General features: G+C 42.3%; 1 protein-coding gene across 1 annotated transcript in view; it reads left to right on the top strand.

Moving 5' to 3' along the window:
* Nucleotides 1–24,256, top strand: part of LOC142860485 (NACHT, LRR and PYD domains-containing protein 1a-like) — a 116,517-nt gene extending 92,261 nt beyond the window's left edge. The window contains exons 5-14 of the mRNA XM_075991811.1: nt 5,543–5,713; nt 6,461–6,631; nt 7,955–8,044; nt 10,136–10,227; nt 12,727–12,826; nt 14,008–14,231; nt 19,801–20,063; nt 20,553–20,678; nt 21,536–21,677; nt 24,126–24,256. Coding sequence (XP_075847926.1) covers nt 5,543–5,713; nt 6,461–6,631; nt 7,955–8,044; nt 10,136–10,227; nt 12,727–12,826; nt 14,008–14,231; nt 19,801–20,063; nt 20,553–20,678; nt 21,536–21,677; nt 24,126–24,178 — 1,432 coding nt within the window. The 3' untranslated portion in view covers nt 24,179–24,256. The remainder of the gene's footprint in view (nt 1–5,542; nt 5,714–6,460; nt 6,632–7,954; nt 8,045–10,135; nt 10,228–12,726; nt 12,827–14,007; nt 14,232–19,800; nt 20,064–20,552; nt 20,679–21,535; nt 21,678–24,125) is intronic.
* Nucleotides 24,257–24,491: the final 235 nt, after the last annotated feature.

A 24,491-nucleotide genomic window follows, 5' to 3' on the forward strand; every position in this document is an offset into this window, starting at 1 on the left:
TCCATTGGTCGACTTCTCTGTTTTTATGCCAGTACCACACTGTTTTCATCACTGTAGCTCTGTAATAGAGTTTGAAGTCAGGGATGGTAATGCCTCCAGACAATCCTTTATTGTATAGGATTGCTTTGGCTATCCTGGGTTTTTTGTTTTTCCATATAAAGTTGATTATTTTCCTCTCAACATCTGTGAAGAATTTTGATGGGACTTTGATGGGGATTGCATTGAATCTATAAATCGCCTTTGGTAGAATTGCCATTTTTACTATGTTGATCCTCCCAATCCAAGAGCAAGGGAGGCCCTTCCATTTTCTGGTATACTCCTCAATTTCTTTCTTCAATGCCTTAAAGTTTTTGTCAAATAGATCTTTCACTTCCTTGTTTAGAGTTACCCCAAGATATTTTATGCTGTTTGTGGCTATCGTGAAAGGTGGAGCTTCTCTGATTTCCCTCTCTGCTTCCATATCCTTTGTGTATAAGAGGACGACTGAGTTTTTTGGAGTTGATCTTGTATCTGGCCACATTACTGAAGGTGTTTATCAGCTGTAAAAGTTCTTTGGTGGAGTTTTGGGGGTCGCTTATGTACACTATCATATTATCTGCAAATAATGAAAGTTTAACCTCTTCCTTCCCAATTCGAATCCCCTTGATTCCCTTATGTTGTCTTATTGCTATTGCTAGAACTTGAAGCACTATATTGAAGAGGTATGGCGAGAGTGGACAGCCTTGTCGTGTTCCTGAGTTTAGTGGGATGGCTCTGAGTTTTTCTCCATTTAATTTGATGTTTGCTGTCGGCTTGCTGTATATAGCTTTTATTATATTTAGGTATGACCCTTGTATCCCTAATCTCTCCAATACTTTTATCATAAAGGGATGTTGAATTTTGTCAAAGGCTTGTTCAGCATCTAATGAAATGATCATATGGTTTTTTTCTTTCAGTTTATTTATATGATGGATTACATTGATAGATTTTCGTATATTGAACCAGCCCTGCATCTCTGGGATGAAGCCTACTTGATCATAATGGATAATTTTTCTAATGTGTTCTTGGATTCGGTTTTCAGTATTTTGTTGAGGATTTTTGCGTCGATGTTCATGAGTGAGATTGGCCTATAATTCTCTTTCTTGGTTGAGTCTTTGTGCGGTTTTGGTATCTGAGTAACTGTAGCTTCATAAAAGGAATTTGGCAATGACTCTTCTGTTTCTATATTGTGAAATACATTAAGGAGAATAGGTATCAGCTCTTCTTGGAAGTTCTAGTAGAATTCCGCATTGAAACCATCTGTTCCTGGGCTTTTTTTGGTAGGGAGGTTTTTGATAACCGCTTCTAATTCTTCGCTACTAACAGTTCTATTTAGATTGTTCAGCTGGTCCTGGTTTAACTTTGGTATATGATACTTATCTTAAAAAGTGTCCATTTCCTATACATTTTCCAGTTTTGTGTTATACATGCTTTTGTAGTAAAATCTAATGATTCTCTGAATTTCTTCTGTGTCTGTGGTTATGTCCCCTTTTCATTTCTGATCTTATTAATTTGCAAATTCGCTCTCTGCCGTTTGATTAGTTTGGATAGGGGTTTGTCAATCTTGTTGATTTTCTCCAGGAACCAGCTTTTTGTTTCATTGATTCTTTGGATTGTTTTCTGTTTTTCTGTTTTGTTGATTTCAGCCCTCAGTTTGATTATTTCCAGTCTTCTACTCCTCCTAGGTGAGTCTGCTTCTTTTTTTTCTAGAGCTTTCAGGTGGGCTGTTAAGTCTCCAATGTGTGCTTTCTCTGCTTTCTTTAAGGGGGCACTTAGTGCTATGAACTTTCCTCTTAGGACTGCTTTCATAGCGTCCCATAAGTTCGAGTATGTTTTTTCTTTATTTTCATTGAATTCAAGGAAGACTTTAATTTCTTTATTGATTTCTTCCTTGACCCAGATGTGGTTCAGTAGTTGACTGTTCAGTTTCCTTGAATTTGTAGGCTTTCTGGGGGTAGCATTGTTGTTGAATTCTAACTTTAATCCATGGTGATCTGATAAGACACAGGTGGTTACTAATATTTTTTTGTAACTGTGGATGTTTGCTTTGTTACTGAGTATGTGGTCGATTTTCGAGAAGGTTCCATGAGCTGCAGAGAAGAAGGTGTATTCTTTCCTATTTGGATGGAATGTTCTATAGATGTCTGTTAAGTCCATTTGTTTCAATACCTCCATTAATTCTCTTATTTCTCTGTTAGGTTTCTGTCTGATTGACCTGTCCATTGGTGAAAGAGGAGTGTTGAAGTCTTCTACTATTAGTGTGTGCGGTTTGATGGCTGCCTTGAGTTTTAGCAATGTTTCTCTTATGTATGTGGGTGCTTTTATATTAGGGGCATAGATAATCAGGATTGAGACTTTATCCTGATGAACTGTTCCTGTTATGAGTATAAAATGCCCCTCTCCATCTCTTCCTATTGATTTAAGTTTGAAGTCAACTTTGTTAGAGATTAGTATGGCCACACCTGCTTGTTTCTTAGGTCCATTTCCTTGATAAGCCTTTTCCCAGCCCTTTACTCTGAGTAGGTGCCTGTCTTTGTGGTTGAGGTGTGTTTCTTGGAAACAGCAGAATGTTGGATCCTGTTTTCCGATCCAATCTCTTAGCCTGTGCCTTTTTATAGGTGAGTTGAGTCCATTGACATTAAGTGATATTAATGACCAGTGGTTGTTAACTCCGGTCACTTTTTTAGTCATAGAGTTTGTGTGTTTCCCTTCTTTGAGTAGTGTTGGTGAAGGGTCTCTAGATGTCTGAGTTATTGTGGTCATTGTTGGACTCCTTGGTTAGTGATTTTCCTTCTATTACTTTCTGTAAGGCTGGATTTGTGGCTACGTATTGTTTAAATTTTTTTTATCCTGGAAAATTTTATTTTCTCCATTTATAGTGAACGAAAGCTTGGCTGGGTATAGTAGTCTGGGCTTGCATCCATGGTCTCTCAGTTTCTGCAGCACATCTATCCAGGACCTTCTTGCTTTCATGGTTTCCATGGAGAAGTGAGATGTAAGTCTGATAGGTTTACCTTTATAAGTAACTTGGCTTTTTTCCTTTGCAGCTCTTAATATTCTTTCTTTATTCTGTATGCTTTGTGTTTTGATTATCATATGGCGAGGGGATGTTTTTTTTTTTTGATCCAGCCTATTTGGTGTTCTGTATGCTTCTTGAACCTTCATATGTATATCTTTCTTTAGGTTGGGAAAGTTTTCTTCTATAATTTTATTAAATATATTTTCTGGACCTTTGAGCTGCACTCCTTCTCCTTCTTCTACTCCTATTATTCTTAGGTTCCGTCTTTTTATTGTGTCCCAGATTTCCTGAATGTTTTGTGATGAGAGATTGTTGGACTTGCTGTTTTCTTTGATCAGTGTGTTTATTTTCTCTATGGTATCTTCAGAAACTGAGATTCTTTCTTCTAACTCTTGTATTCTGTTGGTTATGCTTGTTTCTGTAGTCTCTGTTTATTTACTTAAATTTTTCATGTCCAGTCGGCCCTCTGTTTGTGATTTCTTCTTTGCCTCCATTTCAGTTTTCAAGTCTTGAACTGTTTCCATTATCTGTTTGATTGTTTTTCCTTGGTTTTCTAGGGTATCATTCACTGATTTATTCAATTCTTTAAACTTTCTGTTATATTTTTCATCCATTTCTATAAGGGTGTTCTTTACATGCTGTTTAAGGGCGTCAATCACTTTCATGAAGTCAATCTTTTCTACTTCTTCTTGATTAAGGTGTTCATGTCCTCCCATTGTGAGGTTGCTAGTTTCTGGTGGCTTCATGTTGCTTTTCAGAATGTTGGGTGAATTCTTGCATTGGCACCTGCCCATCTCTTCCTCCAAATGCTCCCCTATGGATCTTCTTTTACAGGATCAGGTCTCCTTGCCTACTGATGTATCTTCCCAGTGATGGCTCTCCCCAGTGATGGCTCTCCTGGTACTGAGATCAGATCTCCGTGCCCAATGATGGCTCTCCCCAATGCTGGCTCTCCTGGCACCGAGATCAGGTCTCCATGCTGGTTGGGTAGCTCGTAAACAAAGTGCCTACCTTGCTTGGTGCAGTCAGGCTAGAGTGGCTCCCAGGAGCACAAGGCGATGTCCCCAGTTAGTTCCTTGGGCAGATAAGGATACGGAACCTGAAACGACCCTATCCTATAGCAATACTGACGAATATCTTGCATATCACCATAGAACCTTCATCTGGTGATGGATGGAGATAGAGACAGAGACCCACACTGGAGCACTGGACTGAGCTCCCAAGGTCCCAATGAGGAGCAGAAGGAGGGAGAACATGAGCAAGGAAGTCAGGACCACAAGGGGTGCACCCACCCACTGAGACAGTGGGGCTGATCTATTGGGAGCTGACCAAGGCCAGCTGGACTATGACTGAAAAAGCATGGGATAAAACCGGACTCTCTGAACATGGTGAACAATGAGGGCTGATGAGAAGCCAAGGACAATGGCACGGGGTTTTGATCCTACTTCATGTTCTGGCTTTGTGGGACCCTAGCCAGTTTGGATGTTCACCTTCCTAGACATGGACAGAGGGGGAAGGTCTTTGGACTTTCCACAGGGCATGGAACCCTGACTGCTCTTTGGACTGGAGAGGGAGGGGGAGAGGAGTGGGGGAGGGGGAGAAGGGTGGGAGGAGGGGGAAACTTTTTTTTCCTTTTCTCAATAAAAAAAAATTCTTGTTTAAACAAAAAAAAAGAAAAAGAAACAAAGGAACTCCCACCCGCTTGGTTGCCCTGAGGATTCAGACCCAGTGCCCAGACAGGCTGAGCTGGGTGATGTTATATGCCCAAAGAGGGCAGGGGGGCCGAATTGGGGAGGGTTCTGGATGCAAGCTGGGTGGGAAAGGAAGAAAGAGGCAGTATGCAGGGAGTAGAGGCCCTGCAGAGAGCCCAAGAAGGATAGGGGGTTGAGGAACTTCTGAGATCCCTGTCCTGGGTTGGCGCTGCAGGGTCAGAAACTCACCCCAATCTCATTAAAACTCTTATAAGCTAAAATTACTGATATCAATTAGACAATTCAGCTTAAAGATGAGTATTCTTCAGGACAATCCAGAGATGTAAATGCCCAGTAAGTCAGAATTTATTCATAAGATAAACACTGTGGTGCAGGGAAATTTACAATAGCATATGTGAATTTACAGACAGAGGCAAAAGATATTCCAGATTCTGTAGCCTCGTGACTTGGCCTAATGAGGTTTCCCTTTAGAGAATTTACTTCTGGTAGGTTGGCAGCTTAAATATTAACCATAATCTGCTGCTCCTTTGACAATGGCACCAACACAACTAGACTGACTCAGAAACAGATACAAAATGAGAACACTGAATGCTATGATAAGGATGTAGATGAGGAACCACACAGGAAAGGATCCAGATCTTGGAACAAAGGAGCAGGTAGAAGCTGGTGAATCCTGGGATGGCATATTGAGTCCTGGTGCTCAGACAGATAGAAACCTACTCTGCCCTGTGAGGCTGTGCACGTCAGACCATACGCACATGAATCACGTCTACCAAATATCTCTCTCCCTCAGGTCCAGGTGTACTCCAATCACTAATTCCACTTGGCAGATATTCTTCTCCACTCTTGAGTTCACAGGAAGTCTGAAGGATCTCAACCTAAGTGGAAATCCACTGAGCTACTGTGCAGTGCAGAGCCTCTGTAGGACACTGAGATGCCCTGGATGTCAACTAAGGACATTGTGGTGAGTCTGGCCTGGGTTCTTCCCTGAAGCAGAGATGGATGGCAGAAAGCAAAGGCAAAAGCTGGACCTACAGTGAGGCTTTCTTTTAATCACATATTCACCCTCTTGTCCACACCTATAACAGATGCCTGAATGTTATGATAAAGAAATGGAAAATGTATTCTATTCTTAGAGATCATGAAATACTGATATTCTCCAGGGAGCCCCACTAACTATTGCTAACAACAGGCCCAAGAAGGCTCCAGTGGAGCAAACATACCGAGGAAGTGGCTGCAGGGGAGCTGAAGAGCACAGAGGAGGAGGCTAAATAAAGCAGAGGGGAGAAAGATCCAGGCACAGGAAATGGCATCCCCATTTCCTCCTCCTCTCTTCCTTGTAACCAGCCTTCTGCTCTGTTTCTATGGACTCCATCTTTACTAAGATTTCCCATAACAAGTGAGTCATTTCCTTATTCTATGGCTGGTGAATGTCACTTCAGATGACTCTTGAAACACACTGGTGAGCTGTCCTGGGTCTCATGGAGGTCTGTCATGGCCAGTCACAGCAGAGCTGTGGGTCTCAACCTGTGCTCCATGCTTCTGCAGCTCAGCTGTGGGAAGCATGGGGTTATCCACCCAGAGGAGAAAAGGCACTAGAAAAGCTAAGCAATGCTAACACCGCATGCCAGGACTCACAAAGGGAGACCATAGCACAGTTCCCAAGAGCTGTGATCCCTGGAGAATCTGACGGTGAGCATCTCCCATGCAGGCTTATCAACTGTGGCCTCACATCCAGATGCTGTAAGGACCTGGCCTCAGTGCTCAGTGCCAGCTCCAGCCTGACTGAGCTAGACCTGCAGCTGAATGACCTGGGAGACCGTGGTGTGAGGCAGCTCTGTAAGGGCCTCAGGAATCCTGCGTGCAAACTCAGAATCCTGCGGTAAGTAAAACCCAGGATTTCCATTCTAGGCAGGGGCAAAAGAAGGGACATGAGGGAGTGAAGAATACGGGATATGGAAAAGAAGTGGGAGGGGAATGCATAGTCAGAGTGGCTCCTGACCAGTTGTGCCGCTTATACCTGAGACTTGGGCAAGTCACCATATTCTGTAAAATTCAGTTTCCTCATCTATCAGGTGGAATGTCATACCCACTTCATGGATTCTAATGACATAAAGTGTACATATGTAAAAACAAATACCAGGTAGGTAGCTGGGCACTGTGCAGTCATATGTATTAGCAAGGCTAATACATAATAATAATATTATATATATATTTGTATATTATATAATATACATAATACATATATATTATTATATTATATGTATATATTAGTATACATAATACATAATATAATACATAAACCTTACCAGACTCCCAAGTTTGCCTTACTCCAGGACAGTGATTCAATCATTTATCATTCATGAATATATATGTATTTGCATTCATATCAAGGACCCTCTGTGCTAAGCACTTGTCTAGTACCTAGGGATACTATCACAAACACACATGGCTCTCTCCTGCTAAAGCTGTGTGGGAAGAGAAAGATAAAGATCACCCGCCAGCCCATAACACCATTGCCAAACTCTGCTGAACGCTATGGAGTCAACAGTATTGTGGAATGTATTGTTGTTAGAGGGTCTGCTTTATTGGATGGCCCATGAGTTCTTTCCCTAGGCCTAATAGAGAACTGGACTTTGGTTGGGCCAACCTGGAGACAGCAGTCTAGGCAAAGGAAGAGTTGGAGAAAGCTCTAGAACAGAAAGTGATTGAAGCCCTGATGGGTCATGGGATTTCACTAAAGGAGCCTGAGGTGGTTCTCTGTCCAGAATGCCTATGAGGATATGGCCAGGACCTCCATCTGCTGGAAATGCTGATAGCAACTCTTGATCCATTGTCAATATAAGTCCACTCATCTATGTCCATGTTCCCTTCCCTGGGAGAGTCTATTTCCAGTGTGACTGACTTGTGGGAAGGGGTATAAAGGGCCAGCCCTCATTTCAGCTCTGGAAAGTTCCAAAGGTCCTCATCCTGGCTTCAGATCTCCCTGCATACTGACCACGTTCCACTAGGACTGTGTCACAGACACATCTGTGTCTGCTAAGCCTGCTGTTCTCTATCCTTTGTCCTGGATTTGGCTCAAGAATAAACTTAATAAAGCCCATCACTTTCCATCTATAGACAACAGCGTCAAGGATCCGGGACCCTGAGGTTTCATGATTCTTTTGTGGATCCCAGGAAAAATAGTTCCCTCTTGTGATTGCAGGCTGGATCTGGCTCCTCTCAGTGACCCAGTGATTAAGGAGCTCAGGGCCCTGGAGGCAAAGAATCCACAACTGCTCATCTCCAGCACACGGTAAAGAGGGGACACAGAACTCCTGCTGGTCAACTCAGCCTCCATGTAGCTGGTCCATGACTGAGGTGGGACAGGTATCCTGAGGTGATGGGAAAGAGAAACAGAGTCAAGAAGAAACCAGAAACCATAGAAACCAATGGGGAGGTTTCATTTAGCTTTTAGCAAAAATAGAATTATATAACACGCCTACATAATTTCTTTGATCATAAAAAATAATGTAAAAGGTGAGTTAGTGATGAGTCCTCTGGGCACAGCAAGTATGACAATGGTAGGCACCAGTAAACCAAAACACTGGAACAAGGAAAACAGAAACTACACTTTCAAAAGATACAGAAATTCTCAGGGAACAAAAGCCACCATGGGTATCACTGTCTCAATCCTAAAACTCAGACTCACACACAGGAGTGTATGAATGTCACACACACACAAACACACACACAAACACACACACACACACACACACACACACACATTGCACTATGGGATTTAGAGCCTCAGGGCTGGAAAGTCATTTTCCACCCCCAGGGGCTGTGTTGAAGCCCCATGCTCTCGCAGTTTAGTCAATTTCAGTTCATGACCATGAATTCCATCTGTGCTCAAGATCCCAGCTGCCATGCCACATGTGAAAGGGAGAGTCTCTACATAGGATAGTGATCCATTCCTTAAACAAACATTTGTGCAAGACCCGCTGTGCATCATTCACTGTTTGGGGAGCTGAGGAAACAGGATAACAAGGCAGACACGTTCAACATTCATTATCTCAGTCCAGCAATGAGGGGATACTTGATTCCCCACAGTTCAAAGAAATTGTACTGGGAACCCTAAGAGTGCAGAAGTGGTCTGTCTGACTTCATCCAAAGCTGAGATGAGCTAAGGTGAGCTCTGAAAGATGAGAGTTGTGGGGTTGATAGGAGAAGAAGAAAGTTCCAGGAAGAAACATGGGATAGGGAAGCAAAGAGTGAGCAGTTCCAATGAGGGACAGAAACCACGTGTGGATACCATCAGCTCTGCCTCAACATCACCTGAGCCTTCCACAGAAATGCAGGTTCTCAGGCTAAACTCCATCCCTGCTGACTCAGAATCTCAGATGGAACAGCTTCCTTCAGGGAGCTTTCTGACTTAGCAGCCTGTCCAGGTGACACTTTAAAGCAAGGATTTGAGAGCCACTGGTCTAGATTTGAGCAGGAAAAGGTGACATAGGAAGGCCTGGATGGAGATAGGGGCCACAGCAAGAACTATAAACCACCCTAAGAACCTTCTGCTACTCCCCAAAGGAAATAAGAGTTGTTTAAGCACCTTGGTCATGATGGAGTATCCTCACCCTTTATTTATGCTCAGCTTCTATGTAGAAAATGAACTAGAAGGGACCAGATCAGAAGTAGGGACACCTGACAGAGGATGCTGCAGAGGATAGGAACCATGTTCACTCGATCCAGGGACAAGGGTGGAGTCTGGGGGGGAGTTGTGAACAGAAAGTAGAGGGATTTAGAAGGTACTATCTAGGTGCTTAGCATTCAAGGTGAGTGATTGTTTGTTTGTTTTATGTGGCTATAACACAATGTCTGACACTGGTGCTTAACATGAAGAACTGAGATTATTTCTTCCAGTTCTGGATACAGGGAAGAGCCTGGGCATGGACCCTGCATCTAAAGAATCCTTCTTCGTGTTCCCTCTGATTGTGCTGCTGGGAGGGCTGAGAGTGAGAGACCAAGGTGGCTTTTGTGACAAGTCCTGTCAGGGCACAGGAGTCTACTCCTGTGATGATGTCATTAACCCCTTCATGACAGCAGAGCACTCGTGACCTCCTTGTGTCTTATCCTTCATCCTGTCACACTGTGACACTGGGGATTAACTTTCTAATGAGTAAACACTGGGGAACACACTCAAAGCAGCAGTGGTTGAGATGATCCCTGTTCTAGCACCATGGATGCCTGGGAGGATGGAGACTTTATAGTGTTCTGGCCCAGAGAAAAATCATGGAACTGAGTTCAAATTCAGATGAGATGGATTTTATGTTGGGATATTGTGTACACAGCCCTGGTTTTCATGGTTTCTCCTGACATCTGAGGGAAAGAACATATCTATATGCAGGAAACCACATGTGATGATCCCTACTAAGAACCCGGAAGAAAAAGAAATGGGTAACAGAGTGACCTCATTCAAGCAACAGAGACCACAATCAGGTACGTGAAGGGTTCAGACCCAGAGCTTCATGATTACCAAATGGAGGAGCATCTGTGGGAGGGTGTCATCATTTCTTTCTTTATTGATTTTAGAATTTAATACACAAGTACTCTATTTACATCATTTCCAGCCCTAATTCTGTCTGCTTCAACAATTCCTGTTCCCCACCAACAAAGTCTGTCTCAAATTCATGAGCTGTTCTTAGGTATTATTGTTTATTACACGTGTATTTACACATGTATGCATATGTATATATAAGAACAACTTGATGAATCCATTTAGTGTTGGTCATTTGTATGTTTTAGGTTAACCACTTGAAACTAAATAGCCTTTTAGGAAACTATTCCTTAAGAAGACTGATTTTATCCCTCTCCTACCAGCTATTAATTGCTTGTAGGTTTTCTTTTATTAAACTATCTTTTCTCATTTTACATGCCAAAATTCATTTCCCACTCCCTCCCCTCCTCCTTCTCCCTGCACCTTCCCCCTCCTACTCCCCATTCCACCCTCCATCCACTCCTCAGAGAGGATAAGCCTTCCCATAAGAAGTCAACAAAATCTAGCACATTAATTTGAGGCAGGACCAAGGCCCTTCCCACTATATCTAGGCTGAGCAAGGTATCCCTCCAGGGAGAATGGGTTCCAAAGAGTCAGAACACTCAGTAGAAATAAATCCTAGTCTCACTGCCAGTGGCCCCACAGTCTGCCCCAGCCATACAACTGTTACCCACATTCAGAGGGTCTATGCTGGTTCCTTTGCTGTAAGGCCTTAGTTGGAAGGCTTATTATTAGCTCAGGTAAGTTACGTAAGAGGGTATCCTCATCAGGGTCTTGTTCTCTTTGCTCATATTCTCAATTCTCCTTCTTTTCGACTGGATTTTGGGAGCTCAGCCCAATGCTCTGATGTGATTTATTGCATCTGCTTCCATCTGTTGCTGGATGTAGGTTCTATGATGACATTTAAGATAGTCATCAATCTGACTACAGGGCAAGGCCAGTTCAGGCACCCTCTCCACAATTGGTTGCGGACTTAGCTGGGGTCATCCTTATAAATTCTTGGGACTTTGTCTAGTGCAAGGACTGTTCATAGCAGAATTATTCATAATAGTAAGAACCTGGAATTAACCTTCAACTTAAGAATTGATAAAGAAAATGTGGTACATTTAAACAGTGGAGAACTACTCAGAGGTTAAAAGAATAAAAAAACAGTGACCTCTTGAAATTTGCATGCAAGTGGATGGAACTAGAAAAACTGCCCTGAGTGAGGTAACCCAGACCCAGGAAGATGAACATGGTGTGTAACCACTCATAGGTATTTACTAGCTGTAAAGCAAAGGATACGAACCTATAGTTTAAGACCCCAGAGAAGCTAAGTAACAAGAAGAACCCTAAGAGAAACATACATGAGTTCCCCTTGGGAAGGGGAAGTAGACAAAATTGGGAGCATGGTGTGTGGGGAAAAGGGAAAGTAGAAGGGGAGTTGGAGGGGAGAAAGGGAGCAGGAAGGAGAGCTAGAAAAAATGGGATGATCAAGATGGGGGAAGGACAGAGACAGAGAACAAGGAAAGAGACATCTTGATTGAGGGAGCCATTATGGGGCTAGCAAGAATGCTTATAGATTTTCATTTAGGAGTGGGGCATTATGAGATCTCCCCCATCCATATTAGCTTGTCAGCTAGTTCTGTCACTGTGACGATCTTGTTGAGGCAGAGATATTGCTGATATTTCATTGGTGAATTGTCCCAGTCATATACAAAACAAAAACAAAAACAAATTATCTGCAACAGATGCTGTGGAGGTAGTCGTCATTTGTATTCCTGTCTTTGAGATGGAACCGCACAGGTTCTCCAATAAGAGCAGCACCCCTTGCAAGACATTCCACACTTAGAAAACAGAGGGAATACTGTTTGCTTCTTTCCCAGACTTTGTGGGCTGCTGATGCCCCATTCTCAAGTCTGTGACTTGCATTCGGCTCTATACCAGAGCTCTGTGTCTCATTCCTAGCAGCTATGGCCTGGGACTCATCTCCCTATCCCTGCTCACCATATTATGAGCTATCTTCTTTTATTTTTTATCATACCACGTGAGACATACTAGAAAAATCAACACTTATGGACCAGTAAGAAAGAAACAATGCAGCTGGCATCCAGGCAGGTATTATGGTGGGATAGTTGCTTAAGAAGCACAGTGGAAAGACACACACACACACACATATATATAGTTTATTATAAATAATGTATATTAATGTATTCAATTATATGTAAATGAAAAGCATGCAGGTAGCCTGATGAGCAGTAATAAAATCTTCAGGCATGCCTCCTACTAATACCTAGGCGAGAGAACCTGGAAAAGAGTTCAGTCATGGTCCAGCACTGGGAAAAGCTGGGGAGATGAGACTGAACAACACAGACTGACCTCTGTCTGGCCTTTTCTAGAGGAATGGTGTTCATCATTTACACAACTAATGACCTTTTACCCATCTTCCTCTGCCTCTCCAGATCACAGACACATGGAAGCACAGGATACTGAAGATGACTTCTGGGGCCCTACAGGACCTGTGGCTGTAGAGGTGATTGACAGAGAGAGGAATCTGTACAGGTGAGTGAGCTCTGCCTAGAAAAAGGTGACTTTCCCAATACACATTCCACACTTTAAAACTATTTACATTCCTCCTTTGTCATCACTGTCACAGTAGAGTGAGTCCAGGACATGAGATTTTACCACATACATTTCCCTATCTCTATGCCTCCATTTTAGTTCAGACAGGACCTCGTCTACCATGACAAGCACACCATTACCAAATCAACAGAGCTGTCCTGAATCCTTCATTCCGTCTACACGGTCTGTTCTCAACTTTGCTCATTATCTGAAATGTGGACTGGTTGTTTTATTCATGGTGTAAGCAGCATCCCTGCCATCATTATATTTGGTTTCTTCAGTTTCTTAGATTTCCCTCCAACTCCTGCTTACTAACAACCACTGTGTGCCAAAAACACACTGGGACCTAAGAACATGAGGATGCGTACTGCAGCCCTGACCTATGAGAATTATAGTCTCATGAGTGATGAGTGACTATACCCACAGTCATGGTATCTGACATAACCGGGATCCTCCTCCAACATTGTCACAGTCACTGTCTCAGCTGGAGAAACTGTCACTTTAACTTCCTCCCACAGAAGCTAACACCTATTCACCCACCAGTCACCAGGCAGGAAGAAAATCTGTGAAGATCTTGGTAAAGCATTGTTTCAGGGCCAAGGATTTACCACTAATAATTGCAGATAGACTCTTATTTTAGGGAAATATATTCCTAAGGAATATAAACACTAGAATCTGAAGGAAGGTGTACCTTAGTGGTAGAGCCCTTGCCTAGTGTGCACAAGGTCCTACATTGAGCCCCAGAACTACACACACACACACACACACACACACACACACCACTTTCATCACCACCACCATCATCATCATCATCATCATCATCATCATCATCACAGGACTAGCTAACTGCTCCAGGTGTGTGTCACCTGTAGGTTTACTCTAGAACAGTCAGTACTCTCAGGTCTAGAAGATGGTGTTGTCATTACCCCTGTTTACAGATGAACAAACAGATTTGGGGGTTAAATGACTTCTTTAGTCAGGGATCCACGTACAGACCACAGAGGAAACAGAACTCAGAGTCATCTGGTTTAAGTCTGTTGTGTCCCCAACCCTTCACCTGGTCTGCATCCTGCAGGTGAATAGAGCTGGTGTTCACTGGTGTCTGCCTTTCCCTCTTCTAGAGTTCAGTTCACTGTAGCTGGTTACTACCACTGTCCCAACATAGGACTCCACTTTGTGGTAACAAGGGAAGCAACCATCGAAATTGGATTCTGTGCCTGGAGCCAACACCTGGACAAGACTCCCTTGCAGGACAGTCACATGGTGGCTGGGCCTCTGTTTGACATCAAGGCTCAGCGGGGAGCTGTGGCTGCTGTGTACCTCCCTCACTTTGTGGATCTCCAAGGTAACCAAGGGAAGGATAGGGAGTAGGGTGGAGGCCAGGCGGTGATGGTGCATGACTTTGATCCAAGCGTTCAGGAGGTAGAAACAGACAGATCTCTATTAGGTCGAGGCCAGTTTGGTCTGCAAAGTGAGTTCCAGGACAGCCAGGGCTACAGAAGAAAACCCTGTCTCAAAAAAAGAGTAAGGTGATGGAAATGGAGGACTTGAGAGGTCATATAGGACAGTGTAGGGTGTTGGGTGATGAGGAAAGGTCTATGCCTTCCTTAGCATGGCAGAGCAGGTTGTGAACACCGACACTGAGATGTTTTGTCATTCCTTTGTCTATGATGTATTTTCTTTGAAGCACATGTCTCCAAGCCTTATACTTTATTTTATATTAACTAAATGAGACCCTGAGTGGAAAGTGATATTCTCAGTAGCTATATTAACTGGTGATTAATAAGCGCTCCTTACACAGCATATCTCACAAGAGTCCAGCAGGAAACAGAATAAATTGAACAATGTGAAGAGATTGTTGGAAAGAAAAATAACAAGGATCATTTGGTACCCAAGGTTTACCAACACTCCACTACATTGCTACAGGCAGGGAGAAAATGATGTCTTCAGATTTCATTTGAGAACTGGAGCCACAGAATAATGGTGTCCTAAGGAAAGAGGGGAACTCATGAATTGTCCCAACCTCAGTCATCACCAAAGATTCCTTCAGAAGATATTTTAATAATATAAGATTTCCTGTGTAAGGTCTCAGGATGGAAACCTTTACTACAAATCTCTGGAGGTTGAGACAAGAAAATTTGGAATGCAAGAGAAAATTAGACTATACAGCCAGACTGTGATTAAGAAAGGAAAACACAACATCAAGGAACCTGGTGTTGTACGAGTGGCTACTGAGGTCAGTTACATCTTTGGCTACAAGGAGCACAGGAATAAGTCCACCATAGACACTAGGAGAATCCAGCACACAGCAGAAGATGTTCTTGTTATAAAGGTGATGAGCAGCCACAAGAGGGGAGACCCAACAGCTAAAGTATTGAAAAGTAAAATAGAAACTCAAGTGGCACCAGCCAATAGGAGAACATTAAATAGAAAACACCATTAAGCATCCCCAGGTTAAAGATATTCAAAGTTAATAGCAAGCCCACAAGAAGAAAAAAGCAGATAAAGAAATCAAGCAGGAATAAGTTGAAAACCTCAAAAGCAAATAAAATTAATAGTGACACGCACACAGAGAAGATCCTGAGCTCCTGAACCTGATGGGGAGCACTGCTACATGGATGGGGCCTCCCTAATGTGTTGATGGCTACTTCAGCAGCTCCACACCGAGCTCCTCTTCTTCCAGCAACACTTGCCCCCACTCTCCACTCAAATTCTTTCATGCAGACCACCGTCTTTTCTGTTTCCTACTGCCTCTCTCAGATCAGACAATTTCCCCACAGGATACTGAAAGGAAATGATTCTGTTACAGTGTATGGAAGCCACAACATGTGGGAAGGACAGTCCCAGGGTCATGTGGTGGCACATACTGTTGATATCAGAATTTCCAAGGCTAAGGCAGGAGAATTATGATTTATATCTACAAATATACAGTAAGTCCCTGTATCTAGAACCCAGAATGAGAAAAGAAATGAAAGAACTTGGTAAGTCAGCGTCTGGGTAAAAAAAAAAAAAAAAAAAAACTTTCTGGAATTAGCAATGAAACTTGCAGCACCCCATATTACCAACAAGTTCTGGGAAGGTCCTGTTTAGCATTCACTCTATAAAAAGTTCTAAGTTATTAAAACATTTTAAATGCCATACTATGAAGGTCTCTAAAAGATTTGAAGAATATCTGTTTAACTGAAATATATCTCTTTATATTTAGAAAACCTAATTAACATGACTACAAGCTTGACCATTATAGATGACTCTCTACTAACCTATTTTTAATTATACATTACAGTTTTAAATAAGCTGAAAAAACACAATACCTTAACCAAGAGCAGAAATACATATACATGGTATAACAAAATTGACCAAGATCCATACCAATGCAAAGTATTCACCTCTATATCATACCCCCTTTAAATGTAAACAAACATTTATAAACAATATTTGTAAATATGCACATAGTTTACAATAACCCTAAGAAGGGAAGTTGGAGAGGTACAGCATCTTCCCAAATTTTGTCAAAATTGCAAAGCACAAAGCATGGGTAAGGCCTGGACCTGGCACTGGGACTGAATATGACTTGGGGACAGCCAGGTTTTCAAGCCCCAAACAGGCACACAGGAGACATTGTAGTGCTGGCTCCATCTGATACTGTTACCTTGCATCACTGATTTGAAATTCCAAGCTACAGCACTGCCTGGAGCACCAAGGTCATGGTCTCATTCTTTGCTGCTTATTGATTCCAAGCTATCACCCAAGAGAAATAAAAATGTTCTCTGCTAAACAATAAACATTGCAATTCTGTTTGTCATGGTGCAAGTTGAAGCAAACTCAGTGCTGAAAGGACATGCAAATGGTGGGTGGCAGAGTGGTGCCTCCTTTAGCAGGGGTCACATCAGAGTGACAAGTGACCTACAACATTGTGATTCTGCCCAGTGACAACTTGGCACACAGGCACATCACTTTAAACCCTAACTTTCTGCCTCACGTCTCCAAAAATTTGGTTGTTCCTCATAATGCAAAGTACAATCCAATTACAAGGGTCCATGGGTAAAAAAAAAAAATAAATCCATAAAGACCACCTCTTATGTGAGATTCAAGGCAGTGACTTCACTATGAGCTCCCATAAAATAGAAAAGAATTTGCATACTCTCAACATACAATGACACAGAATAGACATTTCCATGCCAAAATGGAAGAAACAGGGCACACCAAGGAATTATCAGACCACAGCAACACAACCCCCATTGGCATAAACACCAAATCCTACAGCTTCATATCCAGCTATGGAGCTCATGATGTCATTCACTGGTCTCTGAAGGACAAAGGTAGCTCCACCCCTCCAGTTCTATCACATGAAGCACACATTGCCTCTCCTTAGACCATCTCTCTACTCCTTGCCTAAAACTTTCTTGAGCAGAAATAATATGTGGTTCTGGCTTCTACTACATCCACGGATTTCCATTCCACCTTAGGCTTCATTTTCAAAGGTCCATAGAATGAGCTCTCAGGATCCTTGGAAGTTCTTTGATTCAGGCACATTGTCTGGCCTCACTGCTATCTGAAACTGTGCAGTCAGTATTCAAGAAGAATGCTTTAAAAAAAATCCCATACTAGCTCAGAATCGAGAATAAATAAATACATAAATAAATAAATAAATGTTAATTATTTAGGGGTAGACTCACAAATCAGAATCCTCTGCTGGAACACAGAACACGAACTGAATCCTGCAGCCAGAAAAGAGGCCAGATGCATGTTTTACATGGCATAAATAATAGAAGAGGCCACGCCCAAGTGGGTGGATAATATAAAGGTTATTGGCTGTAGGAGGATTTCCTGCAGCACAGCATGACTCAATGACCCATCAATCTACCATCTTTCATGCCTAAAAACTATAGGAAAGACACTATCGAGTTCTGCTGATAGCTTGAGGTATGATTACCCTAGCCCAAAGCTAAATGATGTGCTGATCATGGGGAAACACTTCCTTGGGATTTGCATTTGTGGAACAGGGAACACGACCACCAAGTCTTTCTGTCTTTAATTAATTTTATTGTTCACAAGGTGAGCACATGAAGAGTGAGATTTTGCCCTCAGGACACCATTCCTATTGTCACTGTGCTCTCCCTGCAGTGATGCTGATGTCTAATATGTACAACTGATTTTTCTTTTTGAATCAGGGTCAAAGTTTATGTCTTGGAATTTTTCCTGCCAAATAGTATTTTATATTTAAATTCAACTTTACACATATTGAGGGCATTTATGCACCGAAACTAGATTCTTGGCCAAACTATCTCATGAATGGCACCTTTTACAGTTTCAATGGAAATCTTCCACCTCTCTGAAAGTGACATGAACTGTCCTCCACCCCCTCTCTCAGCATTCTTGTCTTCCCTGCTTCCAAAAGAATGTAACCATAAGCTCTGCTTTCAGCATAGAAGGACTTTCCTAGTCCTAAGGACCAAACTCTTCTACATTCTAGCCACAAAACTCTTCCAAATGCCTAAAACCCATGTGACCAGGATCATTATAACAATGACCCAACTCCTGGTATCGATTTTCTATCCAAGTTTACAAGTTATCAAAGTCTTGTAGCTCAAATAAAATACCTAAATAAAGAAACTTAGAAGAAAGATTTATTTGGCACACACTTTAAAGGAATAGTTCATCATGGCATGGAGATCTGAGAACATTGAGCCTGCAATGCCTGATAAATTTTGTCAACAGAGGGAAGAGAAACCACTAAATGCTTGTACTCATATGACCATCTCCATTTTACACAACCCTGGATCCTAGTCCATGGATTCCACAGTGGTTAGGTCCTCCCAAATCTTTAACCCAATCAAGATAGTTTCTTTCTATCATACCCTGAGGCCTGGATCTAAGGTGATTCTAGATTTCATCAAGCTCACATTTGACACTAATGTTTCCACAGATGCATCCACTTGTCTTCAGTGAACAAAGTTAGGAATCCCTGGTCTCTTTCATAACAGCAAACTCCATCCTGCAACAAGCACATTAGTGGACACTACACTCCAAAGACACTGAGGTTGGTGATGGCAGCGCCTCAGAGAACCTAATGGATGCGCAGTCTCTAACAAAGGCCTCTGAGGCTGTATTCATTGTAGGATACATGGATGAGACCATCAAGAATTTCCATTGTACTGTGAATGCTCCCCCAGCGGCAAGACAGGTCAGAGCCAAGGCTGCTCCAATGAGTGGTAATCTGCACGAGTCACTATAGTAGCACATCACAGTCACCTCACAGCATGGTGAACCAATAGTATGGAAATGTTTTATTAATCTGCTATGTTCTCAGTGGGAATTAATTAATAAAACTTAAGATTTTCTTGTTCATGGCTTTTCAATTAAACAAAAATAACCAAAAGCTGAAAATACTTCATGACCAAAGCAATTATAGAAAAAAGATTTGGGAATGGTTAGAGTTTCAGAGTTAAGAGTCCATGACCATCATGGCAGACAGCATGGCAGCAACAGGCAGGCATAGACCTGGAACAGAGCTGAAAGCTCACGTCCTTAGTGACAAGGAGGAGAGAGAGAAAAAAAACTGGAAACAATAAAAACTTCTTTTTTTAAATAAGAAGAAAGAAGAATAAGAAGGATAAGAATAAGAAGGATAAGAATAAGAAGGATAAGAAGAAGAAGAAGAAGAAGAAGAAGAAGAAGAAGAAGAAGAAGAAGAAGAAGAAGAAGAAGAAGAAGAAGAAGAAGACGAGAAAAGACAAGACCTCAAATCCCATTCCAGTGTTATATCCCCCATTCGTCAAGCAGTTCCACCAAACACAGCCACCCATTCTCATTCTAAGCACCACCGCCATTACACATCTTAGTGGCTCTTTTTCCAGCCAAGCACAGTTCAGTAGAAACACTAAATCCCTGTCATTGAATCTGTTCTTTCACAGAGGGACAGGTGGACACCTCCTGGTTCCATGTGGCCCACTTTCAAGAACACGGGGTGGTCCTAGAAGTGCCAGCCAAAGTGGAGCAGGGCTACACAGTCTTGGAAAACCCAAGCTTCTCCCCAATTGGAGTTCTACTAAGAATTATGCCTCCTGTCAGACATTTCATCCGCATCACTTCTGTCACGTTGATCTACTATTACCTCAATCTCCAGGATGTCACCCTTCATCTCTACCTGATCCCCAATGACTGGACCATTCAGAAGGTAACACTGAGGACCAGAAATGTGGGGCTAGGGTGGATTGACAGAATACTTGATAATATAGCTATCCCTTTGGAGAAATTCTCCACATAGAGTGGGATACAGTTTATAAGGGGAACCCTGGTGATTATGAGTCTGCAGTCTTCTTGGCCCCCTCACAACAGAGGTTCTTCAACTGCCATTAACACCCCTTTATCTCTACACATCCTTCTATGGCCTCTTTCCACCCATCAGAAGAATGGAAATTCTCCGTATCCAACATGAAACCAACTCCCTTCTTCTCTGTCAGGGAGGGACACAGTCTCCACAATGACCCTGACAGAGGCCAATAATTAGCAATCTATATGGCAGAATAAAAGTCAGAAGGTTTCCCTGGAGCTGACATCACCCCATCACACAAAAATGTACTGATCAACCAACACACCTTATTCAGACCAGTTAACTGTTGCAGTACTGAAATCTATTTAAATCTCTGTCTGCAATGTTCCCTAGGCCATTGATGAACAAGAAATGAGGTTTCAGTTTGTTCGAATACACAAGCCACCCCCAGTAGACTCTCTTTGCATTGGCTCGCGATACATAGTGTCTGCTTCCAAGAACCTGGAAATCATTCCAAAGGTAAGCATCCAGGGGTTTGCATTCTACAGGATCAGATGCCAGATTTGGGGCACTTTACAAGGATTTACAGCAAACTGAGATTGGGGAAAAATTATTTGGGCTTTAGGATGAGCAAGAAAACTTCCAAGTTAAGTGGAAAGCAATTTAAGGGATCACACAGAAGGTCTGGTGAACTGAGGAGTTGGTTTTAATATGGCACAGAGAAGGGCAGAGCCTACCGTGCAGCAAGTCCTGGGTCAAGGACTTCAAGATGAGCTCTCACTCATCATGGTTTGAATCTGAAAGGTCTCCTACAGGTGTAAATGTTAAACACTTGATCCCCAGTTACTGCTAGTGTTTGGGGAGTTGTGGAAACAAATATGTGAGGCCAACAATCACAAGCAGGCCACTAGTGGAAGGCCTTGAGGGCTAGAGCCTCTACCTGCTCCTCACCTCAAACTTGGATTCCTGATCATATATAACAAGCTACGCCACAAGCTCCTGCCACAAATAACAGAGCTCCAGTTTACATGCGTTCCCATCATGAAACTAAACAACATAAGCTCTTTCTTAAGTTGTTTCTGCCATATTTTTGTCAGAGTGATGAGAAAAGGAATAGTATGTGGGCTAAGCTGGGCCCATTAGCATTCTCCATATCTTCTGTTGCTACATTCTTTCTATGTCCCCTTTCACAATGTTCCAGTCTTCTGAGTAAAGATGTGCATTCAAAGCTATAGGTTAACTCATTGCAAAAGACACACAGTGCCTAAGCCAGGGTCTACTATGGTGTGCAAGAATAAGAAAGCACAGGGGTGTGGAAAACACTTGTTCTCTTGAGTAGAGAATTCTGAAACAGAATCTGTCCTCGCCCCCTTCAGGAACTGGAGCTGTGCTACCGGAGCCCCAGGGAATCCCAGCTCTTCTCTGAGATCTATGTTGGCCACATGGATTCAGTGATTAAACTGAAAATCACAGACAAGAAGAATGGAAATCTCAAATGGGAAGCCTTGCTGAATCCAGGTAAAATTAGTTTAGATCCAGATACTCAAAAGGTTGAAAAAGGCAATGAATTGGGAAGGTGTGTTGTCATTAATTCTTGGTGTCATGAAATAGTCAGATCAGTTATGTGGCTTTTGCTAGAACCAAAGCAGGAGGTTAGAGTTAGAGTGAGTGCAATGGGGGAGAAGCAGGAAAAGGTAAAGATAAGAGGAGAGCAGAAGAGGAGCAGGGACAGAGGAGAGGAGAGGGAGAGAGGCCAAAAGGAGGAGAAGAAGGAGGTGGGAAGCCTATTCCAGGATGGGCCTCCAGTGTCCCAGTTCCTCCAACTGTGCACTCTCATGGTTTCCAGTACCATTCTCAGTGTCCATGCAATTATGAGTGCACTAGTGTGTGTGTTCGTTCATCACACCACAGTCCTCATGACAATTACCGCTGCAGAACCAATCTTTCAACATATGATCACAGAACATGTTACATGCAAGCCACTGCATACCCTACGCCCCATTTTCTCAGTCCTGCATCGTGATTTCTACTCCCAGTGCCCTAGAAATGACAGATTTTGAGATGCAGAAAGCAACTAGTAACAGTTCACATTTAAATGTGAACAGTGAAAAGGAAGAGATTTTTCCATCAGGAGATTCTTAATCTTAAAATCCCTTTGTCTCTTGGCAATTTTTTTTAATATTTATTTATTTATTACGTATACAATATTATGTCTGTGTGTATGTCTGCAGGCCAGTAGAGGGCACCAGACCCCATTACAGATGGTTGTGAGCCACCATGTGGTTGCTGGGAATTGAACCCAGGACCTTTGGAAGAGCAGGCAATGCTCTTAACCTCTGAGCCATCTCTCCAGCCCCGTCTTTTGGCAATTTTATACATGCATACAATGCATTCTAGGAATTCATTCTAAAGAAAGCTTATTAGCCTCCTGCCAGCCCCTCTTCTTTTCTACAAATCATCTCCCCATATTCATTATTGCTTGTGTCTTACAGAGTTTAAGTAGGATGCTCTGTGTGCCTGAGGGTTTTGAACTTCCCAGTAGGGAAGCAAGTGAGTTCACCAGTGGGTACAGATGGATTGTATACACCCTCTTCTCCCTTAATCTATTATTTGTCAGTAGTAAAGCCCTAAGTAGCACGGTCCCTGTGAGCTGCTTCCCCATGTCTAGGGCCCTACTTGTGTGGGTCCAGAGGCAGTAGGTACAGGTGCTAAGAGTTCATGATGGCCATGGTCATGTCATGCTTAGAAGAGACCACAACCTCTTATCTATATATTCTCCATATGTTCTCCATATCTTCACAGCCCTTCCCCATATCTTTTGTCCCTACATTCTTTCCAATTTTTCTTCCACAATGTTCCTAGATCCTCAAGGAGTGATATAATTGTCTACTAATAGGGATTAGTACTCAACCATCCCTTAGTCTCAGTATCCTGCACAGCAGTAGGTATCTGCAGGCACCTCCATTCACAGCAAAGAGAGGCTTTTCTGGTGAAGACTGAAAGTAGCCTTTGTCTGTGGTATAAACATTGCTATTTACAAGAGAATTGACACCATGTTCCTTTATGTAGGCAGTAAATGTAGTTTTTCTAAGGGCCTAAGACCTTCAAAGACCTGGGTTTGTTTGTTTTAATTTAAAAATGAGAGAAAATCATAACAAATTTTAACCTGTATTTTTCTAATTTCTAAGTGTTTCGTACACATATATGTTTTCTCTTTTAAGAATTCTGCTGCTACTCCTATGGCAAATCTCAGAATTGTGCCATTTCCTTGCTATTTAGGTTTTCTGATCCATATATATTCCTATTACTAATATTCTGTCAGATGTTACCTGGGAATAGTTCACCCATTCTTAACTACATCTTCACTCAATTAAGTTTCCTTTGATCTACAGAACTTTTTGAGTGTTCTGATATCCAATTTGCCAAGTTTTGGTTTTATTTCCTGTGCTACCAGAATCTTATTCACACAATCCTGACATATACTGATTTGTTGAAATGTTCTGCCTATGTTTGTTCTATAAGTTTCAGGGTGTTGGGGCACAAATTAAGGTCTTTGATCATTTATAGTTAATTTTTTAAAGGTGTGATCTAGGCATCTAGTTTGATTCTTGCATACAGTGCTAAGTAGTTTTACAGGACCACTCGTTTAACAGGCTGTCATTTATACAAAGTACATTTTTGGGTTCTTTGTCAAAGTCAAGGTAGGTATGGTTGTATAAACTTTTATCTAGGTTCCGAGTCTATTCTATTGATCTGCACATCTTTTTGTGTCAATACCATGCTGTTTTTACTACTAGGACTCTAGTATTGGTTTGAAAGAAGTGTGATGAAGTTTTCTACAAAATCATTTTTTATTCAGAATTTCCTTGGAAATCCTATGTCTCTAGTGGTTCTGCATGAATTTCAGCATTTTGCCATTCTATTTGTAAAGAATCATTAGAGAGGATCATCTCTCCTTTCTTCCAGGAGACCTCAGGCCTGCACAGCCCATGATCCCTACAGTCCACAAAGGTCAGTAACACTTATACAGAGCCAGAGAAGCCAATAGTATTCCGCAGGTAGATCATCTGATCCTTGAGAGAAGGTCAGTGAGAAAGGAGGGAGGCTCACTTTGCAAACCTTACCAGGACAGGTAGGCCATGTCAGGTAGGCATGAGAGAAACTCCCCAGGGCAGAGTTTCTCTCATGCCTCTTGGCTTCCCATGTTGAAAATAACCCCACCCTACAGCACGAATAATAAATACCCAGAGACAGATATTGGGGTTCAACCTGATGATCAGAAAAGCAAAGCGGCCAATTACTGGCTCTCACCACTACCTCAGACTGAAATGG

The sequence above is a fragment of the Microtus pennsylvanicus genome, chromosome 11 (genome assembly GCF_037038515.1).
Source record: "Microtus pennsylvanicus isolate mMicPen1 chromosome 11, mMicPen1.hap1, whole genome shotgun sequence".
In the NCBI taxonomy this organism is placed as follows: domain Eukaryota; kingdom Metazoa; phylum Chordata; class Mammalia; order Rodentia; family Cricetidae; genus Microtus; species Microtus pennsylvanicus.